Below are 22700 nucleotides of genomic sequence, written 5' to 3'. Positions count from 1 at the left end.
CGATTACCATCACACCACTAGCACTCGATTACCATCACACCACTAGCACTCGATTACCAACACACCACTAGCACACACCACTAGCACTCGATTACCATCACACCACTAGCACTCGATTACCATCACACCACTAGCACACACCACTAGCACTCGATTACCATCACACCACTAGCACACACCACTAGCACTCGATTACCATCACACCACTAGCACTCGATTACCATCACACCACTATCACACACCACTAGCACTCGATTACCATCACACCACTAGCACTCGATTACCATCACACCACTAGCACACACCACTAGCACTCGATTACCAACACACCACTAGCACACACCACTAGCACTCGATTACCATCACACCACTAGCACTCGATTACCATCACACCACTAGCACTCGATTACCAACACACCACTAGCACTCGATTACCAACACACCACTAGCACACACCACTAGCACTCGATTACCATCACACCACTAGCACTCGATTACCATCACACCACTAGCACTCGATTACCAACACACCACTAGCACACACCACTAGCACTCGATTACCATCACACCACTAGCACTCGATTACCATCACACCACTAGCACACACCACTAGCACTCGATTACCATCACACCACCGGCACTGCGGATCATATAAAACCAGTGTTTATTTCTTCTTGACTGATATTCAGATGTTAGTGTTGCATGGAGACGCACACGTGAAACAGTAGACATGAGGAAAAGCTTAAAACAAGATTTGTGTTTCAGAACAAGACTTACTGCAATAACACATGGCAGATTGTGACTGGAAATGAACATTATTAAGCTCATTCAATATTTACTGGAGTTTTATGATCAATGCGTGAATGAATGAATTACCTTCTCTACACAATCATTAACAAGTCAAAATTATGACATTATGGCAAAATAAGTGATAATTGAGACATTTAAAGTGATAATTTCAGCATTTTATATCATAACTAGGACATAAAAAGTCAAAATTATAATTTAAAATGGGAAATTATGACATAAAAAGTCAAAATTCGGATAATTGTGAGATAAATTGAAACTGACAAAAAAAATCTAAATTATGAGATTAAAAAGTAGAAATTATGGCAATATAAGTGATAATTAGTACAAAAAGTGATAATTTCAACATTTTATATCATAACTAGAACATAAAACGTCAAAATTATGAGATAAAAGTTGAAATTATGGCATAAAGAGTCTGAATATGAATATGAAATTAAAAAGTAAAAATTATGGCTATATAAGTGATAATTAGGACATAACAACATCAGAATTTTTACTTCATATTACAACTTGGACTTAAAAAGTCAAAAATAGGACATACTAAGTCATAATTATGTATGTATACAAATCTAAATTATGACATAAATCTAAATTATAAAATGTATAGTTGAAATTGTGACAATTAAAAAGTCAAAACTTAAGCATTTTGGCAATATTAGTGATCATTAGGACATGCAAAGTAACAATTTTGACATTTTTCTATCATAACTAGAACAAAAAAATCTAAACTATGAGAATTTTTTTTAAAATTATGGCATAAAAAATTGAAATTGACAAAATGTTACAATTTTGACACTAAGTCATAATTATGAGATAAATCTAAATTATGAGATGAAAAGTTGAAATTGTCATGATTAAAAAGTCAAAATTATGGCAATATTAGTGATAATTAGGACATACAAAGTAACAATTTTGACATTTTATGTCATAACTAGGACATAAAAATCTAAACTATGAGATAAAAGTTGAAATTATGGCATAAAAAAGCAAAATTGACTAAATGTTATAATTATTACACCAAGTCATAATTATGAGATACATTTAAAATTGTGTGACACGATTAAAAAGTCACAATTACAGCATTATAGCAATATTAGTGATAATTAGGACATACAAATTGATCATTTCAACATTTTATATCATAACTAGGGCAAAACAATTCTAAACTATGAGATAAAAGTTTAAATTATGGCATAAAAAAGTGAAATTGAAAAATGTAAAAAATTATAACACTAATTCATAATTATGAGATAAGAGTCTAAAAGTCTAGGCGTGTCTATTGTGACACGATAAAAAAAAAGTAAAAATTATGGCATTATGGCAATATCAGTGATAATTAGGACATACAATTTATATCATAACTAGGACTTAAAACGTCAAAATAATGAGATGAACTCTAACATAATGACTTATAATAGTGATTTACCGAAGCATGATTGTTTTCTAAGGTGTTTCCAGTCTCGTCAGCTCATATCTGGTGTCTTTTCCACATGGATGACCATGTGTCCTGGTGTCCGAGTCACTTCTTCTCCTTCTGTGGCGTTTTCCCGTTGGACTCGTTCGTCTGTCCGCTGTTCTCGCGGCGCTGCTCCACCTCGGCCCGCCGGACCCACCGCGCGCACCGCTCCAGAAGCCTGGCGATCCTGCGCCGTAGCTTCCCGTGTCCCAGCGCCACCACAAGCGGACTGAAGCCCACGAACAGTGAGGCGGAGAAGTGTGCGATGGTTAGCAGCGCCTCCGCGTGTTTCCCGCCGTTGTGGTTATAGTAGGTGACGGCGGCGACTTGCAGAACCCAACAGCTCACGAATAACGCCACTAGCGCCATGATCACGTGACCCGCCTTCCGCTCGCTGGACACGTGAGGCTCCACCGCGCCGCCGCCGGACACCGCCCGGATGTGCTTAGCGAGTGCGTGCAGCGTAGCGAGATTCGTTCCCAGCATTAGAATGAGCGGCAGCACTTCGTTTAGCGCTAGCGACGTGGAGGCGAAAGCATATCCGTGGCGCTCGCTAGGAAACTTCCAAACGCAGCCCAGCAGGGGACGCGTCGTACAGCTAATCACCATTATCTCCACTGTAGCGTTCCCGCGCGCATGTGTGGTGTAGACTAGCGCGGGCAGGGAGAACAGCAGGTTAGCGAGCCACACGGCGGACAGGAGCGCACACACGCGCAGACGCTCGCGCCGGAGACCCTGCGGGCCCATGGACACGTGCTGCCGCCGCAAGGTCGCGCAGTGGAAGCCACTGAGAGCTAGCGTAGCCCAGCAGCTCACCGCGCGCCACCACACCCACAGTAGCATGAACACGCGGCACCAGCCGGAGCTCAGTCGCACCTCCAGGCCCAGATCCGACGCGAAGATCGGCACCGTGCGGAAGAGCGACGTTAGCAGGTTCGCTAGGCACAGGTTCACCAGGATGGTGTCGGACGGCGGCAGGTGACGAGAGGAGCTTTCCTTCGAGCACTGGAACACCTGGACACACACACACACACACATCACATTCAGCACTGGAACACCTGAACACACACACACACACACATCACATTCAGCAGTGGAACACCTGGACACACACACACATCACATTCAGCAGTGGAACACCTGAACACACACAAACACACACACACACATCACATTCAGCACTGGAACACCTGAACACACACACACACACACATCACATTCAGCAGTGGAACACCTGGACACACACACACATCACATTCAGCAGTGGAACACCTGAACACACACAAACACACACACACACATCACATTCAGCACTGGAACACCTGAACACACACAAACACACACACATCACATTCAGCACTGGAACACCTGAACACACACAAACACACACACACATCACATTCAGCACTGGAACACCTGAACACACACACACACACACACATCACATTCAGCAGTGGAACACCTGGACACACACACACATCACATTCAGCAGTGGAACACCTGAACACACACAAACACACACACATCACATTCAGCACTGGAACACCTGAACACACACAAACACACACACACACACACACACACACACACACACACACACACACACACACACACACACACACACACACACACATCACATTCAGCACTGGAACACCTGAACACACACAAACACACACACACACACACACACACACACACACACACACACACACACACACACACACACACACACACACACATCACATTCAGCACTGGAACACCTGAACACACACAAACACACACACACATACATCACATTCAGCAGTGGAACACCTGGACACACACACACACACACACACACACACACACACACACACACACACACACACATCACATTCAGCAGTGGAACACCTGGACACACAAACACACACACACACACACACACACACACACACACACACACACACATCACATTCAGCACTGGAACACCTGAACACACACACACACACACACACACACACACACATATTACGCACACTGTCAAATATGACTTAGTATGTCATAACTTCGATTTTTTTTGTCCTAAATATCACTTATACCGGCAGTATGCCATAACTAACTTTTTATCTAATAAATGACTTAGTATGTCATCATTTCTACTTTTCATCTCATAAATATGTCTCAGTATATCATGACTTCGACTTTTATAATTATTAGTCCTGATTATGATTATGACACAGTGTCAGAACTTCTTCCATGTGATAGTTTGAGCTGTGAGTCTCACCACAGAGATGACCAGGATGTTCCCAACGATCCCGGAGAACACGAGCAGGCCGAAGAGGATCGCGTCCACCGTCAGGACCTCAGACATGTCTCACCCTCTGTCTGTCTGTCTGTCTGTCTGTCTGTCTGTCTGTCTCGGCGCGCGCTCTGTCCATCGCGCGCGCTCACAGCAGCTCTGTATATAAGCGCGCGCGCACACGCTCAGATGCGCACTCGTGTTCTCAGGCTCCATTAACCCTCAGCTCAGGGTCGAGGCCGCTGGGGCCGCTGGGGCCGCTGGGCTTTAATCTGTAATCAAAATGAAATGCCTGAGTGGCGATAAACTCAGTGTAGATGATGGTAAATGTTCAACGATCAGTGAAAACTGGGGGAGGGGCCGTTCATTTGTATTAACTTAAGCTATGATTTGATATATTCATTTGTTGTCGTTTACATTTTTGTTGGTTTATGAATTGATTTGTGTTTTATGGTTGTTTTAGCCTTTAATGTGGTGTTTCACCGCTAACAGTTCTGGCATAGCTCTCTCAAACTTAGCAAACTTAACGTTAATAGATTTCTTTGGTATCACTACAATAAGGTTCATTAGTTAACATTAGTTCATGTATTAACAATGATCAATAGGCCTACATTTGTTACAGTATTTATTAATCTCTGTTAATGTTAGTAAAAATACGTTCATTGTTTGTTCATGTTAGTTCACAGTGCAATAATGTTAACACAACCTTGATTTTAATAATGTATTAGTAAATGTGGAATTTAATATTAACTAAGATAATGCTGCATAAGTATTGTTCATTCTTAGTTCATGTTAACTAATGAACCCAAAGTTATTGTAAAGTGTTACGGATTTTTTAAATAATGTTCGTTCGCACATTAAAATGTAAAATTCGTAAACATTATTCATGGAGTTTTTTTCCACTGAAGTGTTTTAGCTGAACTTTCGTTGAACATTTGTTATAATGTTCAAAAGTAAAATGCCCATAATATTTGAAGAATTATAAATGGAGTGCACATATTAAACCAATAAAATAAAATAAACCGTTAAAAATAAATAAATAAATGGACGTTTCGAACATTTAGAAATATGTTTTAATGGGAACTTCAGCTCGTTTAGGCAAGTTACCGTGTGACAACATGCCCCACACTGTGTGTTTTTCACATGTCAAGTCAAGTCAAGTTTATTTGTATAGCGCTTTTCACAATACAGATTGTATCAAAGCAGCTTCACAGTATTAAATTAAAATAATACAACAAAGTTTGTTTCAATGTTCCCCATGTTCTCAGTGTTTGTGTCTAAACAGAACTATCCCACCCTAATGAGTGAAAGTCTTATTAATTTCTGCTGATGAAGATCATCGGGCTCTTATTCTCAGGGGTTTTATTAAACTGTGTGTCTGATTCTGCATGTTCCCATCATTAGAGGAAGCGCTGACTCAATCCTTCCGATCAACACGCGCGCGCGTGTGTGTGTGTGTGTGTGTGTGTGTTTGGACCGAATCATCTCTTTATGATGATGATGATGATGATGATTACGGTGAATATTTCACGGCGCGCGCACGTCATTCTCTCGCAGCCTTTGTTTACCTCGAGACCTTCTCATTACTACGAATGCTTGTTTCCGCCACGGAATTAAACAATTTAAGAGATAATTGCAACTTTTTATCTCACAATTCTTACTGTTTTTCTCGTAAAATGCGATTTATATCGCGCAGTTCTGACTTAATAACTCGCAATTGTGAGAAAAAAAGTCAGAGTTGTGAGATAAAAAGTTGCAATTATCTTTTACATTGTTTTATTCCATGGCGGAAACAAGCTTCCATATTTTACATTATGCTCTTCATGTATGGGTGATGATTCAACATTTTGACAAGTATTACTGCTGATGAACACTAGATGGCGTCAAATTCAAACTGAAAATACACAGCGAAGAAGGAGAAAAACTATAAACTAATCATAAATTAAATATACAAACTGTGCTCGTGAGGTTTTCTCACACATTTATTCACGACCAGTCACGTGTTACAGGGTGTTATTGTTTTTTATGAACACGTGATGGCCCGCCTGTTGAAGCCTGCTATCATATTTTCACGTATTTTCAGTGAAAGAATGAAATAAAAAATTCATGGAACACTCAACAGATCAAACCATCAGTTGTTTATTTGCTTCTTCTACTCCAATGTCTTTGAACGTGCTTAAAAACCTGAAATAAGCCTTCATGTAAAAACAACAAATAAGTGCAGATTCATTAGGCCTAAACATTATTAAATTGGTTTTCCAGTAGATAATCTTTCCTAACGCGTATTAACCTAACGGTTAATTTAATTAATTATAATGATTAATACAGAGCATATTTCCCCCAAAAATTTTTTAGAAATTGTTTATGATTTTTTATTATTATTAACAAGACAGACAATGACATGTACACACATAAAGGGGAGAAAAAAAAACAAAAAACAAAAACTGAGGAAACCATAGATGTATAATACCGAATATGATATTCCAGAGTGATATTAGCCTATTGATTATATTTCTCTGGTGATGTTGTGGGGGAAAAAATATACAGCTATAAATTCACTGAGTGATAAATGGATGTCAAGACGAAGAAATCGTCTGGTTTCTGACAGAGATAAAGTGAGAATGAACGAAAGGCGAGAGGAAGTATGCTAATGAACACAGTTATTAAACGCGCGAGCGCGCGCGCACAGACACATGCGCGCTCTCGTCCGGCGGCTGCAGCGGAAGGTTTTCTCTGAGGTAATCTTTAAATCTCCATCTTTATTTACAACAAATCATTATCAGTCTGCGTAATAATAATGTTAATCGATGTTGTTTTGATCGTCTTGTATTCAGAGATTCAGTCGTTAGTGTTTTGTTTGCTTTTTAGCGACGCACGAGTCCGTGTTTGGCGTTATCTGTGTTTTTTTTTTTTTTTTTTTTTTCAGGTCGCGCGCACCGGTGTGATGGCGACCGCACGTCTCTGGTATTCTCCGCATCTGTCCATCGATCGTGAATAAATAAGCGATATAAATCAGACATGGCAGGCCATCAGGGATCAGTGTTCCTCCGCTACTCCTTCCCGGTTCTGCTGCTTCTAAGCAGAGCTCTGCCGAACCGGACCAGCAGCATCCGTGATGCCCAATACAGTAATAATAACACCAATAAAGACTCCAAGCGGATACCAAAGTTACAGGACAACAGCACTACTGTAAGATGGTGGCGTGTTTTGGGTGAAGTCGGGCCGCTGTGTGCATACCGCACTCTTGAGGAAGGTGACCCGGGGCGCTTGTGTTTCCGGTATACGCGACCGGACTTCCGGTGCGCCGGCGCTACCTGTCGACAGGTGAGCTCACCTGACCGACAGCTCACGGCGAATATCCTGTCCAACGGAAGTGTGTTCGTTCAGTGGACGGCGCATGCGAGCCCCGCTAACGGGCCTGCGGGCGGCTTCCGGCTCAGCTGCTGGTGGAACGGCAGCTACACGCAGTTCGAATGCGCCGGCGTGCATTTAGGCAGCAGCTGCCGCGATTACTTACTCACCGAGCTGCACGCTAACGTGCCGTACCGCCTCTGCGTGCGGCCCTACGCCCTCGACCGCGCCGAAGCCTGCGTGGAGTTCAGCCTCGAGCCCAGCGGGATGCAGGACATCGTTATCGCCATGACAACAGTGGGCGGAGCCATCTGCGTGATGCTGGTCATCATTTGCCTGCTGGTGGCGTACATCACCGAAAACATCATGAACCCGACGGCGCAGCACACGCTCACGGCGCAGCACTCGCACAGATCGCACCTGCACACACACCTGTGAAGAGAAACATCGTTATCGTCGTCGCGCAAACACTCACCTTACAGCTCAGGATCGGAAACGAAGTGCAGAGTTAATGTAGAAAGAGACGCAGTTCCACAGAGCTCTACTTACACACAGGCTGTGTTCGGAATGGAGCACTTGCCTACTATTGACTGATTAATGCGCGGTATACTCCGCTAATTGTGTACGATTATTCTTAAATAGTATGCAATACAGTAGTACACTGTACAGCCAGCTAACAAATTTATGTCCACAACGTTTCTAATGTGTTAGAATGTTATTTAAAAGGTTACGATAATGTTAGTATAATAACGTTTACTTGTAAAATTTCAAGAACTTTAGTGTTAACTTTAAGCAAATATCAAAAATATCATAAGGACGTTGTGAGAATGTCGTTCCGAGGACATTTTCCCTCAACGTTATGAGAACGTTCATCAAATACAAATATCATAACGATGTTCCAAGAACTTTGAAAAAAAAAACGTACGTAACCTTCACCAAACCACTGTTAGATGGTTTTTATTTTGCAGGTTTTACTGTAATTAATATTTTTTTCAGTTCAATCAAATAATGAGTTGAGAAAGAAATTTTAAAGTTCACAACTCAAAATGTGAGGTCAAACGCAGTGCATTGTGGGGTACAGTATACAACAGCAATAGGAGAAATAATGCTATTCCGAACACAGCCACACACCGACAAGCTTTCTCCTGTGTTTATGTGTGTTTTCATCTGTAGTCTCGTTTAATAATCCCGTTTACCAGAAAACTGTGCACTCACTGATATTTAGACTGATAGCTGTGTAAATATTTGTTTTAGTAAATCAGTCCCTGCATATGATGATGGTTCTGTGTGCGGTAATAATGGAGTTTCAGTGATCTGACTGTAGTGGAAGAAGAACTGTAGTTTAATGCTCCCAATAATTTACAGTATGCCTTAACTTTCCTCAACTCTCTTAATTCTGAGTTAGTGATGTGAGTTCGTGATTTTCACCAGAACAAGGACCCACTGACTGACAGTCGTCTGAATACTGTGCTTCTTCTCTGTAATACAAAACTTGTGTGTCAATAAATGAGGGGAGAATTTAATAAAGTTTTATTGTTTTTTTATTTCCCCAAATAAACTGATATACACAAATTACACTGTCATCTTCTAATAGCAAAAGGAAGTTTTAGAAACCTGAAACTACGATCATTTTGGAACAGCGCTCTCACAGTGAGATTTTGGTGTGATGTCTATGATTTTCTAAATGCAATCCTCTTTTCTTTTTTTTCTTTTTTTTCACTTGAAATGAAAATGTATTTTGAATTTATTGAGTTCTCTAAAAACCTAAAATCTATAAGGAGACTGGCTGTGTTTAAGGACTTGGCACTTAATCTGAAAGACTCCGGAGTATTGTATTATGTTATGACAATGACGATTATTGTTGTTAATTTTTTTTCTTCATTTCTTCAAGCATTTCATACAAATAAAAAATTAAATATCTGTTTTGTCAAAAAAAAAAAAGACATGAAAGTAGCGTTTTCGTATCTGCGTGATATTATTCGTCATTTTGATAGAGACAGAGCGACACGCGTCATAATCCGAAGCCACGCCCACCGGGGTGGGGGGGAACAATCCCACCGTCTCCACTGACTCTGTATTAATAATAATAATAATAAGTTTATTTTATATAGCGCCTTTCTCAAACCCAAGGTCGCTTTACATAGGAGGAAGGCAAGGAAACACAACAACAACAACCAAAACAATACAACAAGACAAGTTATTTGTATTAAGCTATGAGTTAGATGTGGAGAAGTGATCATTAAACAAAAAGGTCTTGAGATGTGCTTTAAAGAAGGGAAGAGATGGACAGTCACGAAGAGGTTGTGGGAGGCGTTTCCAGAGTTTGGGGGCCAAGGCACTGAAGGACCTGCCACCCAGAGTGCAGAGTCTGGAGCGGGGGATAGCCAAGAGATTTTGGTCAGAGGATCTGAGTGATCGGGATGGAGTGTAAGGGGTCAGGAGGTCGCGGATGTAGGGGGGAGCAAGGTTGTGGAGTGCTTTGAAGGTGAGTAGTAACACTTTGTATTGGATCCGGGACAGAACCGGTAGCCAGTGGAGTTGGTGAAGAATAGGGGTGATGTGTGCTGATCGTCTTTTGAGTGAAGCTGCCTCCTCCTCGTCATTTATGACTTATAACAAAACACAAAACAGTGTCTAAAAGCTGCTGTGTGACGAGGTGTACAGCAAACAAGCTAAACAACCCAGAAATACGTGTTTATAAGCTGTCGACCCCCAAAAAACGATTGTTTAGGATATAAAAGTGGATATCGGCTGGAACGAATGGGTAAACTGTGGGATCCTGACACTCAGTATGCGCTAAAACTACACAGTAAACATTTAATCATTGCTAAGTCAAATATCAAAATGTCAGTTTTATATTATATTTCAGTAAGCTAAGCTATCCCGTATCCACTTTTGACCCTTAAAGGGTTAATTCACCCAAAAATGCTAATTCTGTCATTAATCACTCGCCATCATGTCGTTCACAGTCCATCACTTTCAAGCCTCAGAAACCCATGTGACTCCAGTGATTTAACCCCAGTTTAGTGAAGTGACGCGTACGTTTTTTCCACTTTGTGTCCTTAAACACTATTTTTTGGCAGTCGACAGCTTATAAACACTTATGTCTGGGTTGTTTAGCTTGTTTGCTGTACACCTCGTCACACAGCAGCTTTTAGACATTTAGTCCAGTCATTTTATGAAAAAAGGGGGAAGAAGGGGAGACAATGGTAAGTAAAATAAAAAGTGAATCCCCAGAAACAGTCCCACAGACCCAGCCCCAAACCCCATCTCTGCAATAATAATTAATAAAGGCTGGTTTCTAAAGTACTTCTTCCTGCCTCTATGTATTAATGCTCATGGGTGGCCGTAATGTGTTCATTCAGACCTTAACATTAAGTATTTTACTGTTATGTGTCAACAAGATTCAACAACACATGTTCTCCTGGCTAGACCCAATGTTTAGATGTGTTGTGGTATTTATGTAAATTAGCACATACGTAATTAGATTATGCACCGTTTGTCCATGTTAACAAACAATTAAAAAAAACGTATAATCATTTTTTTGTTTGTCTTGATGTAAGTAATCGACTCAATAATTTTCATGGTGATATCTAAAGGTTAAATGTTTTACCCTATTCATGTGAGAAGAAGAATGAATAGACTATATTTGGGGTTTTTCAAAACTTTCCCCTAATGGGATTCTTCGGGGCTTTTTTTCCCTTACTCAGGACATATGGAGGATACAAAATCAGTTGAGTTTGATTCTGTTGCAATTTGTTCAAGGTTGACGCCCATTTTGGCTTAAAATGACTGGACTAATTGTTTAGTTTTTTTGTCATAAGTCATAAATGACGAGGATGCAGCTTCACACAGTACAGAGTCAATGGAGACTGTTTGTTTTTCCCCGATGGGCGTGGCCTAAACGCGGCGCGCTCTGTCTCTATTGGCTTTCGTGAGGCCCCGCCCACTCCCTCCCCCTATTGTGACGCACGACTGACAGCTGCGCAGCTCCTCCGCCATTTTCTTCCCCTCAGCGGACCCGAGTAGAGCTGTATAACCGAGCTCTCGTTCCGAAGCGTTCCCCTCAAACCCGTTATACCCTCACCGGGCTTTAGATCGCGATGCCGGCCCACCCGTTGCGTGTCGCGGTCGTGTGCTCCAGCAACCAGAACCGCAGCATGGAAGCGCACAACATCCTGAGGTAACAACGAGAGAAAACCAGCCGGACCCAGCCGAACTTGAGCCGGTTTCTTCATTATTTCGTCGTTCGGTATTTTCACACGGTCCAAAAGCGGATCGGCATCGAACCGGGCCAGTCAGATAGCGAGACACGAACCGAGGGGGCTCGCGAGAATCATTATAAACATATTTCACATTTATGCTCGTTTTTTTTTTTTTTACATAAAGAAACGCGTTGAGCAACACGGAAGCAGATGAAGATCGTCTAAAAGAGTCAAATTAAAAAAAGAACGTTCTGTAATGAAGTAGTCAGACCAACTAAATTATATAAAGACTTTTATTTTTATATTTTTAATAATGGTTCCCTCACAAAAACGCAGTACCCTGGTGGTACATCAGATGGTAATGCCATGGTACTCCTGATCCATTACCAGATTTATATACCATGGTAATTCGTGGTATTTCAAATAATAATCGCACAGTACATGTCCTAAATCCATGGTAGCTTTTTGTTAGCCAGATAAAATTAGATAATCTTATTTTAGAAAATCAGAAATCTCAGGTGAGTAGTGCGTATATTCACTGACTGGTTGCGTAAGACTAGTTAAAAAACAACAACAAAAACTAGTCATCTAAATTTATTCAAGACTGGTCATAATTTTATAAAGTCAGTTACTTAAAAGGTAGATTTCCTGTTCAAGACTAGTTAGCGACACTATCTAGGCTAGGTTTATCTAGGTGAGGTAATTGATCTCAGGTAAGTCGCCTCAGGTTGAACAGGGTTTTTTCCTCACGTGTGTGTTTGCTGTTCTGATCTCTTGTGGTTTCTCACTGTCTCTCTGTTATTCCTTCAGCAAGCGCGGGTTTGATGTGCGCTCCTTCGGCACAGGAACCCACGTGAAACTCCCGGGACCCGCTCCGGACAAACCCAACATTTATGACTTCAAAACCACTTATGAGCAGATGTACAACGACTTGGTCCGTAAAGACAAGGAACTGTATCCCTAGCGCACACACAGAAACACACCTTACAGATCTGACAGGGAAGATCCATCATCATCAACACTGACCCAGCTTAAAGTGACTCACACACTGGGTTAAAAATGTACAAGAATAGAGTCCACTGTGGACGCCAATATAGTTATAGTTATAATTATTGAACGGCCCTTTATCTTAGGAACTCCAATATAATTATATTATGGTTAAATCGCAAGAACTTCAGTCCTGTTTTAACTAGTTTAACTGATAGTTCTCCTTCTCTTCTAAACTCCATGTGAAACATAATCCTCACATTTGATCCAAAGTGACGTGCATTGCTTTTTATCAGTTCCTGGTTTCCCTAGGAGTCGAACTCGTGACTTTTGCGCTGCTAGTTCCATGATCTACTGTTTGAAGGGACATTAAAGGTACAGTTCATCATTCACTCGCTCCAAAGCTCCGTGTCAGTCGTCCTGCTGTGGAACGTGAAAAAAAATAAGGTATTCTGAAGAACGTCAATGGGGTCCAATGTTCTTTGGTTCCCAACATTCCTCAAAATAGCTCCTTTTGTGTTCTTCAGAAGAAAGTCGGTCACAGAGACGTGGAACGCCACGAGTAAATGAAGACCCTTAAAGGGTTAATTCTCCCAAAAATGCTAATTCTGTCATTAATCACTCGCCCTCGTGTCGGTCACAGTCCACCACAGTAAAGCCTCAGAAACCCATGTGACTCCAGTGATTTAACCCCAGTTTAATGAAGTGACGCGGATGCTTTCTTTGCGCAAAAAAACATACCACTTTTTATAAAAAAATTTTTTTAAACAAAATGTGAATCTGTGCCGCTCGTCCACGAGAGCATCACGACGCACGTGTTGCGTGAACATGTGTTGGAGAGTAGTATTTTGTAAATAAAGTGTTGTTGCGTCGCTTCATAAATCTGAGGTTAAACCACTGGAGTCGCATTCATGACGTCTTTCTAGAGCTTGAATGTGGTAGTTGCGTAGCTGTCAATGGAGAGACAGAAAGCTCTTCACTTTCATTAAAAAGATCTTTAATTTGTGTTCCAAAGAAAGTCTTACGGGTTTGTGAACGACACGAGGGCGAGTGATTAATGACAGAATTTACATTAACCCTTTAAGGGTCTTCATTTACTCGTGTCGTTCCACGTCTCTGTGACCGACTTTCTTCTGAAGAACACAAAAGATATTTTGAGGAAGGTTGGGAACCAAACAAAATTGACGTTCTTCAGAATACCTTTGTTTTTTTCTTTCTTTTTTTTGATGACAGAAGGATAATATTTGGGTGAACTGTACCTTTAAATCCACCTATTAACTTTTATTGCACACACGAAAATGCATCCTAGTTCATTGTCAGAGAGACGAGCATAAGTGTGTAGTTCAGCACGTAACTCTGTTAGGGTCATTATTGGCTCATGTTTTTTGATGACCTCATGATTCGTTGGCTTCACATGAAAGCAGAACACACAGATTTATGTATTCCTCTGGCGTGTTAATGAAGCTGTTCGATGATCCGTCAACTCGTTTAAGCAGAATAGATTAAAACAGGATTCATGTGATGTCGAGCCGGGAGAATCTGACACATAAACACAATCTTTTGCTGTTGTCTAAAGTGTTTTTAGTTCTGGGTTATCCTGAAGCGTAGAGACGAGCATCACTAGTGCTGAAGGGTTGGAGATCCAGGAACATCTCATTCACTAAGAGTTTTATTCTACAGTGGAAATATCTCCAGCTTAAGATGCTTCATGTGGCGAGGCAGTGTTTCTAAAGCAGTTTACTTAGATTAGATTACTTTATAGATTTAGTCTTTTGCATAGGTGTGTTTTCTTTTTCTTGTTTAAACGCAAGCAACTGGAAAAGTCCAGTGCCATAACATAAAACACGAGTCTTCAAGATAGTCAATCAAAACCAGGCGTAATATCTAATGCTTTTAGAGTATGCTTTTGATATTTTTAACAAGTCATACAGCTTGTTTTGCAGTGCAGACGTATGTTCACATGGTGAGTGATAAAATAACTGAACAATCTCCAGATTTGCAGTTTCTTTTTCTTTAAACCATATTTGCAGAAATAATAATTTTCCTGAACCTGGATTTGCACGAAAAAAAATGAAGTAAAAAATAACTCATCATTGAATCTTGATCTGTGATTTCCTCTAGACGTCAGTCAGAGTAGCAGTGCAAAGAGAGAGAGAGAGAGAGAGAGAGAGAGAGTTTACATGATGACTTATTTGGTTTGTACCTGATACCTGATGATATTTCTGTTTGAACACCAGTTATGAATGCTTGTTTACATTTTGTCCCACACACTCTTTTATTCACACAATAAAATTAAGTTGATTTCTCCAATTTTTAAATGAATTTAAGATTATGTAAATGTATTTGTACAGTGACACACAGGTTGACCAGCAGATGGCGCTAGTGAACAAGTTTCCACTGTTTTAACCCTTTGTGAACAGTTTAATCTGATGTGAGAGTGTTTGGTGTCTCTGTTTTGTCTTCCTTGACCACTGATCCTCCTCAGATACACACAGAATGGCATCTTACACATGTTAGACCGCAACAAGCGCATCAAGTCGCGACCCGAACGCTTCCAGAGCTGCAAAGACCAGTTTGACCTGGTGATCACCTGTGAGGAGCGTGTGTACGACCAGGTGCTGGAGGGTGAGGAGCACGTCTGATGTTGAGTTACACACCGTCACGAGCGGCACATTAACCCCTCGTCTCTTTTAGACCTGAGCTCGCGCGAGCAGGAGACCTTCCAGCCGGTGCACGTCATCAACGTGGACATCCAGGACAACCACGAGGAGGCCACGCTGGGAGCCTTCCTCATCTGTGAACTCTGCCAGTGTGTGAGTAACAGCCGTAACCATAGAGCTCGCAGAACCCTTCTCAATAGAACACGGTTCACAACACCGCTATAACCATAACAGCACAGAGAAGATATATCGTTGGAATCACGTTCAGAACGTTTTTTTTTTTTTTTTTTTTAGCTAATGAAAGGTAAAAACATTGACAGCCAATCAGAATCCACCCTGCTTTAAAGAGCTCGAGCATTTCAAGCGGCAGACGACAAAACTGCAGCGCTTATAATAAACAGTGAAATCATCCCTCAGTGTGGACGTTAATATAGTTATCGTTATCATCCACTGATGTGTAGCTAATATGGTTATCGTTATAGTTATCGTCCGCTGATGTGTAGCTAATATGGTTATCGTTATAGTTATCGTCCGCTGATGTGTAGCTAATATAGTTATCGTTATAGTTATCGTACGCTGGTGTGAACACTAATATAGTTATCGTTATAGTTATCGTACGCTGCTGTGAACACTAATATAGTTATCGTTATAGTTATCGTACGCTGGTGTGAACACTAATATAGTTATCGTTATAGTTATCGTCCACTGATGTGTAGCTAATATAGTTATCGTTATAGTTATCGTCCGCTGGTGTGGACACTAATATAGTTATCGTTATAGTTATCGTCCGCTGGTGTGAACACTAATATAGTTATCGTAATAGTTATCGTACGCTGCTGTGAACACTAATATAGTTATCGTACGCTGGTGTGAACACTAATATAGTTATCGTACGCTGGTGTGAACACTAATATGGTTATCGTTATAGTTATCGTCCACTGATGTGTAGCTAATATAGTTATCGTTATAGTTATCGTGCGCTGGTGTGGACACTAATATAGTTATCGTTATAGTTACCGTCCGCTGATGTGTAGCTAATATGGTTATCGTTATAGTTATCGTCCGCTGATGTGTAGCTAATATAGTTATCGTCCACTGATGTGTAGCTAATATAGTTATCGTTATAGTTATCGTACGCTGGTGTGAACAGTAATATAGTTATCGTTATAGTTATCGTACGCTGCTGTGAACACTAATATGGTTATCGTTATAGTTATCGTCCACTGATGTGTAGCTAATATAGTTATCGTTATAGTTATCGTCCGCTGGTGTGGACACTAATATAGTTATCGTTATAGTTATCGTCCGCTGGTGTGGACACTAATATAGTTATCGTTATAGTTATCGTCCGCTGGTGTGGACACTAATATAGTTATCGTTATAGTTATCGTCCGCTGGTGTGGACACTAATATAGTTATCGTTATAGTTATCGTCCGCTGGTGTGGACACTAATATAGTTATCGTTATAGTTATCGTCCGCTGGTGTGGACACTAATATAGTTATCGCTATAGTTATCGTCCGCTGGTGTGGACACTAATATAGTTATCGTTATAGTTATCGTCCGCTGGTGTGGACACTAATATAGTTATAGTTATCGTCAGCTGGTGTGGACACTAATATAGTTATAGTTATAGTTATCGTCAGCTGGTGTGAATGGGCCTTTAAACAAATGCTTCTTTCACTGTTTAATTAAATCCTTTTCGTCTACAAATTCGTTTGTAATTTTCGTTTATGTAAAGTTGTCGTGTTCAGTTCACAAAATGTTTTATTAATTTAAAAAAAGAATTTTTTACTGTTCTTATACGCATTGTTGTGCTAATTGTGCTAATTTACATAATGGTTTTACGATTGTTTTTTAACTAAAAAAAGTTTGTTACTTGAAGTAAAATAAACGTATTTTTATTTGTTATTTTTCTCGTACAACTGTAGAACTGATGTAGAACTGAAGAAAACAATATTTTTCAACTTAAAATTAATAAAAAACAAAATTGCTAAAAATGTATTACAATCTAAATTAAATCTTAAACAAAAACTGTCAATGATACTAATATAAAAGTATATTATCTAATTTACGCAAGATTATACATTTCATATGCGTTTGTCAGTCCATTGTTACGCAAGTTTTTGCGATTAGCACATTTCTGTAGAATACTTTAAGATTTCATTCTTCCATAAATATTCACATTCACATATTCTAATTTAAATAAAGGTTTACGAGCAACACACACACTCGTTCTGCTCGTTTGTTGACATAAAAATGGTTTTAACAGTATTTACACGCATTCGTTGTCTCGTATGCAAATGTTGGCTATCTGTGGAGAACACAATCACGCCTGTGTTTCCATCCGTCTGTCTCAGATTCAACACACTGACGACATGGAGAACGAGATGGACGAACTTCTGCAGGAGTTTGAGGACAAAAGCCACAGACCGTTCCTTCACACCGTCTGCTTCTACTGAACGCCGCAGGAACTCTCGTCACGCGACGCGCTCGCGGAGATCGCTCTCTCTCTCTCTGTTTACGTCAACACACACCTCAGAAGAACGCTCGTACTGAAACATGCAGAGAGGAGGAGAACACACACCGCTGCCAACAAACCCATTAGAGTGAAGCTCTCCCTGCGTCTGAAGGGGCGGACACCATATCTCATCACCGTTATTTAGAGGATGTAACGTTTAATAACTCTGGCGGACGGGACGGGATACTTTTGAGTTTCTCATGAATTTCTTTCCTCGTTATTTAAACATGGGATTTGATACCTATATTGAGTATATTTTGTTTGTTTTTTTTTCCTTTAATTTTGTAAATGAAAGGATGATTCTGTAATCGTACCTGAAGCAGCCCAGAGTGCCTGAAATTATTCTTGTAAATATTGCGCTATAAATGAATGAATGAATAAAGCGTTGATGAATCTCAGAGTGTGTGTGTCCAGTAAAGATGATCTCACTGCCTCATGTTCAACAATATCAGTGTTAAACCTGTCAGTCATAAATCACACCATTTCAGTTCTAAGCATATGGAAGTTGATTTTTAATAATGAGTATTTTGATTCTCCATATATCAGCATTCTTCCTCAGTTCCCGAGCATTTTCAGGATAAACACAACACTTAATATATAGGGGATTTGTTTTGTTTTTTACATAGTTGGAGATATCAGTAAAGATTCACTCTGATGTATTCAATTATTATTATTTTTTTTAGCAATTATACTCAAGGTTTTTAGTTTGTCACTTAATTTATGATCCACCCTTTTATTTTTGACAACGTTCCCTTTAAAAGAAAGTTGGAAAAAATGACACGACATCATATAAAGCAGTCATCACTTCTTCAGAGGGAAAACAACTTGGGAAAGTGGCAATGTTTTACATATTGTTTCTTATCTAAAACCAGTTCAAACTAAAGTAATGATATAACTGATTATGTGAGCGATAGGAAATCATCCATCCATTCTTTATATCACTTTATTATCCATTCTTTATATCACACTTATTATTTTTCCCATTCTGTTATTATTTTTCCATTCTGTTATTATTTTTCCATTCTGTTATTATTTTTCCATTCTGTTATTATTTTTCCCATTCTGTTGTTATTTTCCCATTCTGTTATTTTTCACATTCTGTTATCAGTTTGTTCATCCTGTTAAGCAATTTAGTTTTTTACAATAATTTCATAAAACCAGCAAAAAAAACCTTCATAATTCACTGACAATTACAATTTTCTGGAGTATCAATAACTCAGTACTTAAAAATAAATAAATAAAAAGTAAACAAAAACCCATTTTAGGCATTTGTATCTGAAAATGTAAAATGATGCATTAGTGAGAAAGCAAGTACAATTCATACACAATATTTTCTGATATTTTATTAGCTGGTGTGCTTTTAAAGGTACATAATGTACACAGAGCCCATAAATCATAAGTATGTGAAACTGATGTTCATTTTCCCCTATAACAGGGAGGACATTTTTTAATCCTCCATTTCATTTATTTTGCTTAATAAATGGTTACATTTATTAACCCGAGCTTTAATGTTTTACATCACTCGATCATGACTACACAAAAATATCTTTTAAAAAACTGAGTTTAATTTTCCACATGATTTTCTAATGGCAAAAAGGCACCAGGAACGACCCTTATATCGTCAACGGGCCTTAATGTCCAAACAACCATGGTAATACATTAAAACCAAACAAAGATGTTATACATGTGTTGTAAAGCATGGTATTACCATGGTATTTTCGCAGGTGTCGCGCGTGGGTCTGATATTCCAGATGAGCGTGACGCAGGAGTTCCTCATTAAGCTAATGGACTGATCTGAGATCTGATACAGTCAAACTCCAGATCACTTACAGATCAGATCGCGTCGCGTTCTTTCTGTTCTCCTGCCCGAAGCGTCTATCGCGCTGCCGACGCGCCGCAGGTGAGACATCTGATGCTCTTCATGACGCGTCGCGGAAACACACGAGGAAGATGATGAAGATGAAGAGGAGGATGATCTGAGGAGGATTCGCTGCTGGAATGATCTACGATGATGGTCAAATGATATTTCGATCCGTGTTGTTGTTGTTTGCGGAGTGCGATGAAGATGATGTGTATGTACTGTGATGAAGATGTTCGCGATCTGTGGACTGTGATGAAGAGGATGTTTGCGGTGTGTGGATGAAGATGATGTTTATGGTGGCTGGAGCGGTTCTGGTGCTGGTAAGAAGATCTGTGTGAAGATTCTACTGAGGAATATTACATAACTCTCTCTCTCACAGTGACTGCGGATGAACTTTATTACTAATTGTATGGTTTTCTGTGGAGAAACATGTTGAAATGCATTTTTAAACGCTAAGCGCTGGGAAATGGCAGTAGTTTTGGTGTTTTCCAGGCCATCGTGTGTATGTCCGACATGAACGCGCTGCTGGACCGATTTCACAACTTTATCCTACCGCGCATGCGCGGACCCGAGCGCGTGTGTCACTGCACCTGCGGCAGGTAAGATGCACTTTAGTTTTATTCGCTTACTAGAGACACCGATAACTAGATACAAATGAGGGGAATACAGCTTATAGCCCGTTATTATTTAAATATAAAATTTCAGATTTCCGGTGTATTTTGAGGCGCGTCACATTTACAGTCCCTCAGCGGAATTTCCCGGGGAAAATCCATTCATCCCAATGGGAATCTGAACGTTCGGGAGTTTCGCGGGAAAAGTTCCCCACGCAGATTTCTCTGTTGTCAGGTCACGTGATTCATGCTGCCTTCATGTGCTATAGGAAATTTCCTACTTCCCACTTCTGAAGTCGTGATTACAAGCATATCGCATTAAAATTTTGACTTGTTCAAATGGTGTGTTCATGTCCAGTTTTTTAACAAGGAAACTAGTATTTACGATAATTCCGATGTAGTCGCGCGAAAGCTGCTTACAAATCGACTTGTGATTGAGCAGTGCTTCGTACATCGCTACGTTATTGACTAATACCATTTCACTGAAATATCGTTAATGTGAGCGCACTTTCATTAGGTCAATTTTTTGTAACAACACAGATTTCTTTCATTTAAGGGCCTGTTTACACATACAATTTTCAACTAAAAACGGTAAACTTTTTATGCGATTTGGTCGTTCATTTACACGAGAACAGCGTTTTGTGGGCCTGAAAACGCGAACTATTGAAAACGGGATTCAAAGTTCGAGTTTTTGAGAACGAAAGCGTTATAGTCTCTGTGCAAACTACAAAAACGCTAATCTGTGAAAATGGTGACATCATGCACGTGTCTTACGTGTTTCTTTACAGAGTGACATCGCCATCTACTGGCCTGACAGCAAAATACTGCGGTTTAATCGTTTTCGTGGACGTATGAACGAGGATCGTTTTGACAATGTTTTCTTCTGTACGAGAAAAACGCAAAGAGAAAACGTTTCTGTTTTTAGTACATTGTTGTCGTGTTAACGCGCCCTAATTAAGGGAAAGTGACGTCTTCGCGCTAGTAATGATGGCTATAGGGTTGTTTCTAGGCAAGATGCTAAATGGTGATGAAGTTTTACAAACAAGCGTTTTAATAACAACCCAGAGAACAAGGAACGTTCTCTCAAAGTTATGAACAAACGTTCTTCCAGTAATGTTAATAGAACGTTTGTTCAAAGTTATCTGGTCTTTAATAATGTTCTCATTAATCAAAAATAAATAAATAGACATTCAGGAACATCAGCGAAACGTTCTTGGATCATATTTTTGTTAGCTCAATCTTCGTACTGTACACTGCAGAAAATTATCGCTGTTTTAACGGTAAAAGACCTACAATAAAGGCCTGTTAGTTGGTTAACGGTAAGTTCTCTTACTCTGTACGGTGAAAAGCTGTAATCTAATGGGACATTTCATACAATTCTACTGTAAAATATTGTTTGATGGAAGTGAAACATTCGTCATCTTATAATTTACAGTTAAAAGTAACTTGACAGTAAAAGTTTTCCATTGAAATAACCTAATGATTAAGTTTGATCATATCTTTGGGGAACCTAAAATGGTTCTTATATGCAGAAACACCCTTTTGCAAGCTTTGATGAGTTTGTTACAGTGTAGGAGTCGTGATGGAGTGATGATGTTGTATGTTCTCCTCCTCCTCCCGCAGGCATCTTGTGGAGCACGTGATCCCGTACGAGGCCTCTGTCTCCCTCGGCTCCTCGGCCGGCAGCAGCGTCAGCAAGCAGGAGCTGGATCTGGTGCTCGGGCTCCTGATGGGCTTCTGCATCAGCTGGATCCTGCTGTGGCTCGACGGAGCGCTTCACTGCGCACTGCGCTTCTGGAGGACCAGCAGAGCCTACGGTGAGTGTGCGTGAGTGTGCGTGCGTGCGTGCGTGCGTGCGTGTGTGTGAGTGAGTGAGTGTGTTGTATGGTTGAAGATCAGAGTCATCACGCCGGAATGGAGACGAGTTTGTTGAGGATCAGTGCCGATGGCTGTCGTGTCG

The 22700-nt window shown here is 40.2% G+C and overlaps 4 protein-coding genes across 4 annotated transcripts in view; 3 read left to right on the top strand and 1 right to left on the bottom strand.

The window, feature by feature from the left end:
- Positions 1-2076: 2076 nt before the first annotated feature.
- ora4 (olfactory receptor class A related 4) lies at positions 2077-4799 on the bottom strand. Its single transcript, XM_082138758.1, has 3 exons — positions 4697-4799; positions 4530-4662; positions 2077-3280 (listed from the first exon to the last, which is right to left on the bottom strand). The coding sequence occupies exons 2-3, from the start codon at positions 4614-4616 to the stop codon at positions 2330-2332; spliced, it is 1038 nt and encodes a 345-aa protein (XP_081994884.1). The 5' UTR covers positions 4617-4662; positions 4697-4799; the 3' UTR covers positions 2077-2329.
- Positions 4800-7201: 2402 nt separating this feature from the next.
- On the top strand, positions 7202-9467 carry fndc10 (fibronectin type III domain containing 10). Its single transcript, XM_082138775.1, has 2 exons — positions 7202-7282; positions 7471-9467. Exon 2 carries the CDS (start codon positions 7563-7565, stop codon positions 8331-8333), a length of 771 nt encoding a protein of 256 aa, XP_081994901.1. The 5' UTR covers positions 7202-7282; positions 7471-7562; the 3' UTR covers positions 8334-9467.
- Positions 9468-11889: 2422 nt separating this feature from the next.
- Positions 11890-18666, top strand: ssu72 (SSU72 homolog, RNA polymerase II CTD phosphatase). The gene is made up of 5 exons (XM_082138777.1): positions 11890-12078; positions 12911-13054; positions 15573-15712; positions 15782-15900; positions 18108-18666. Exons 1-5 carry the CDS (start codon positions 11999-12001, stop codon positions 18207-18209), a joined length of 585 nt encoding a protein of 194 aa, XP_081994903.1. The 5' UTR covers positions 11890-11998; the 3' UTR covers positions 18210-18666.
- Positions 18667-19424: 758 nt separating this feature from the next.
- tmem240b (transmembrane protein 240b) overlaps positions 19425-22700 on the top strand; it is a 5348-nt gene continuing 2072 nt past the window's right edge. The window contains exons 1-3 of the mRNA XM_082138781.1: positions 19425-20449; positions 20622-20728; positions 22364-22557. Of these exons, the coding sequence (XP_081994907.1) occupies positions 20408-20449; positions 20622-20728; positions 22364-22557 (343 nt within the window). The 5' untranslated portion in view covers positions 19425-20407. The remainder of the gene's footprint in view (positions 20450-20621; positions 20729-22363; positions 22558-22700) is intronic.

Source organism: Leuciscus leuciscus (genome assembly GCF_965113295.1).
Source record: "Leuciscus leuciscus genome assembly, chromosome: 15".
Taxonomy (NCBI): Eukaryota; Metazoa; Chordata; class Actinopteri; order Cypriniformes; family Leuciscidae; genus Leuciscus; species Leuciscus leuciscus.
Note: the sequence above shows the minus strand (reverse complement) of the source record. Positions and strands in the feature narration are given on the sequence as shown.

Bases quoted from the DNA above. Each gene is read 5' to 3' on its own strand.
- ora4 (XM_082138758.1), bottom strand. From the start codon at position 4,616: ATGTCTGAGGTCCTGACGGTGGACGCGATCCTCTTCGGCCTGCTCGTG. The intron at 3,281-4,529 runs GTGAGACTCACA...GTGTGTGTCCAG, and splicing joins ACATCCTGGTCATCTCTGTG to GTGTTCCAGTGCTCGAAGGA.
- fndc10 (XM_082138775.1), top strand. From the start codon at position 7,563: ATGGCAGGCCATCAGGGATCAGTGTTCCTCCGCTACTCCTTCCCGGTT.
- ssu72 (XM_082138777.1), top strand. From the start codon at position 11,999: ATGCCGGCCCACCCGTTGCGTGTCGCGGTCGTGTGCTCCAGCAACCAG. The intron at 12,079-12,910 runs GTAACAACGAGA...TTATTCCTTCAG, and splicing joins GAAGCGCACAACATCCTGAG to CAAGCGCGGGTTTGATGTGC. The intron at 15,901-18,107 runs GTGAGTAACAGC...CGTCTGTCTCAG, and splicing joins TCTGTGAACTCTGCCAGTGT to ATTCAACACACTGACGACAT.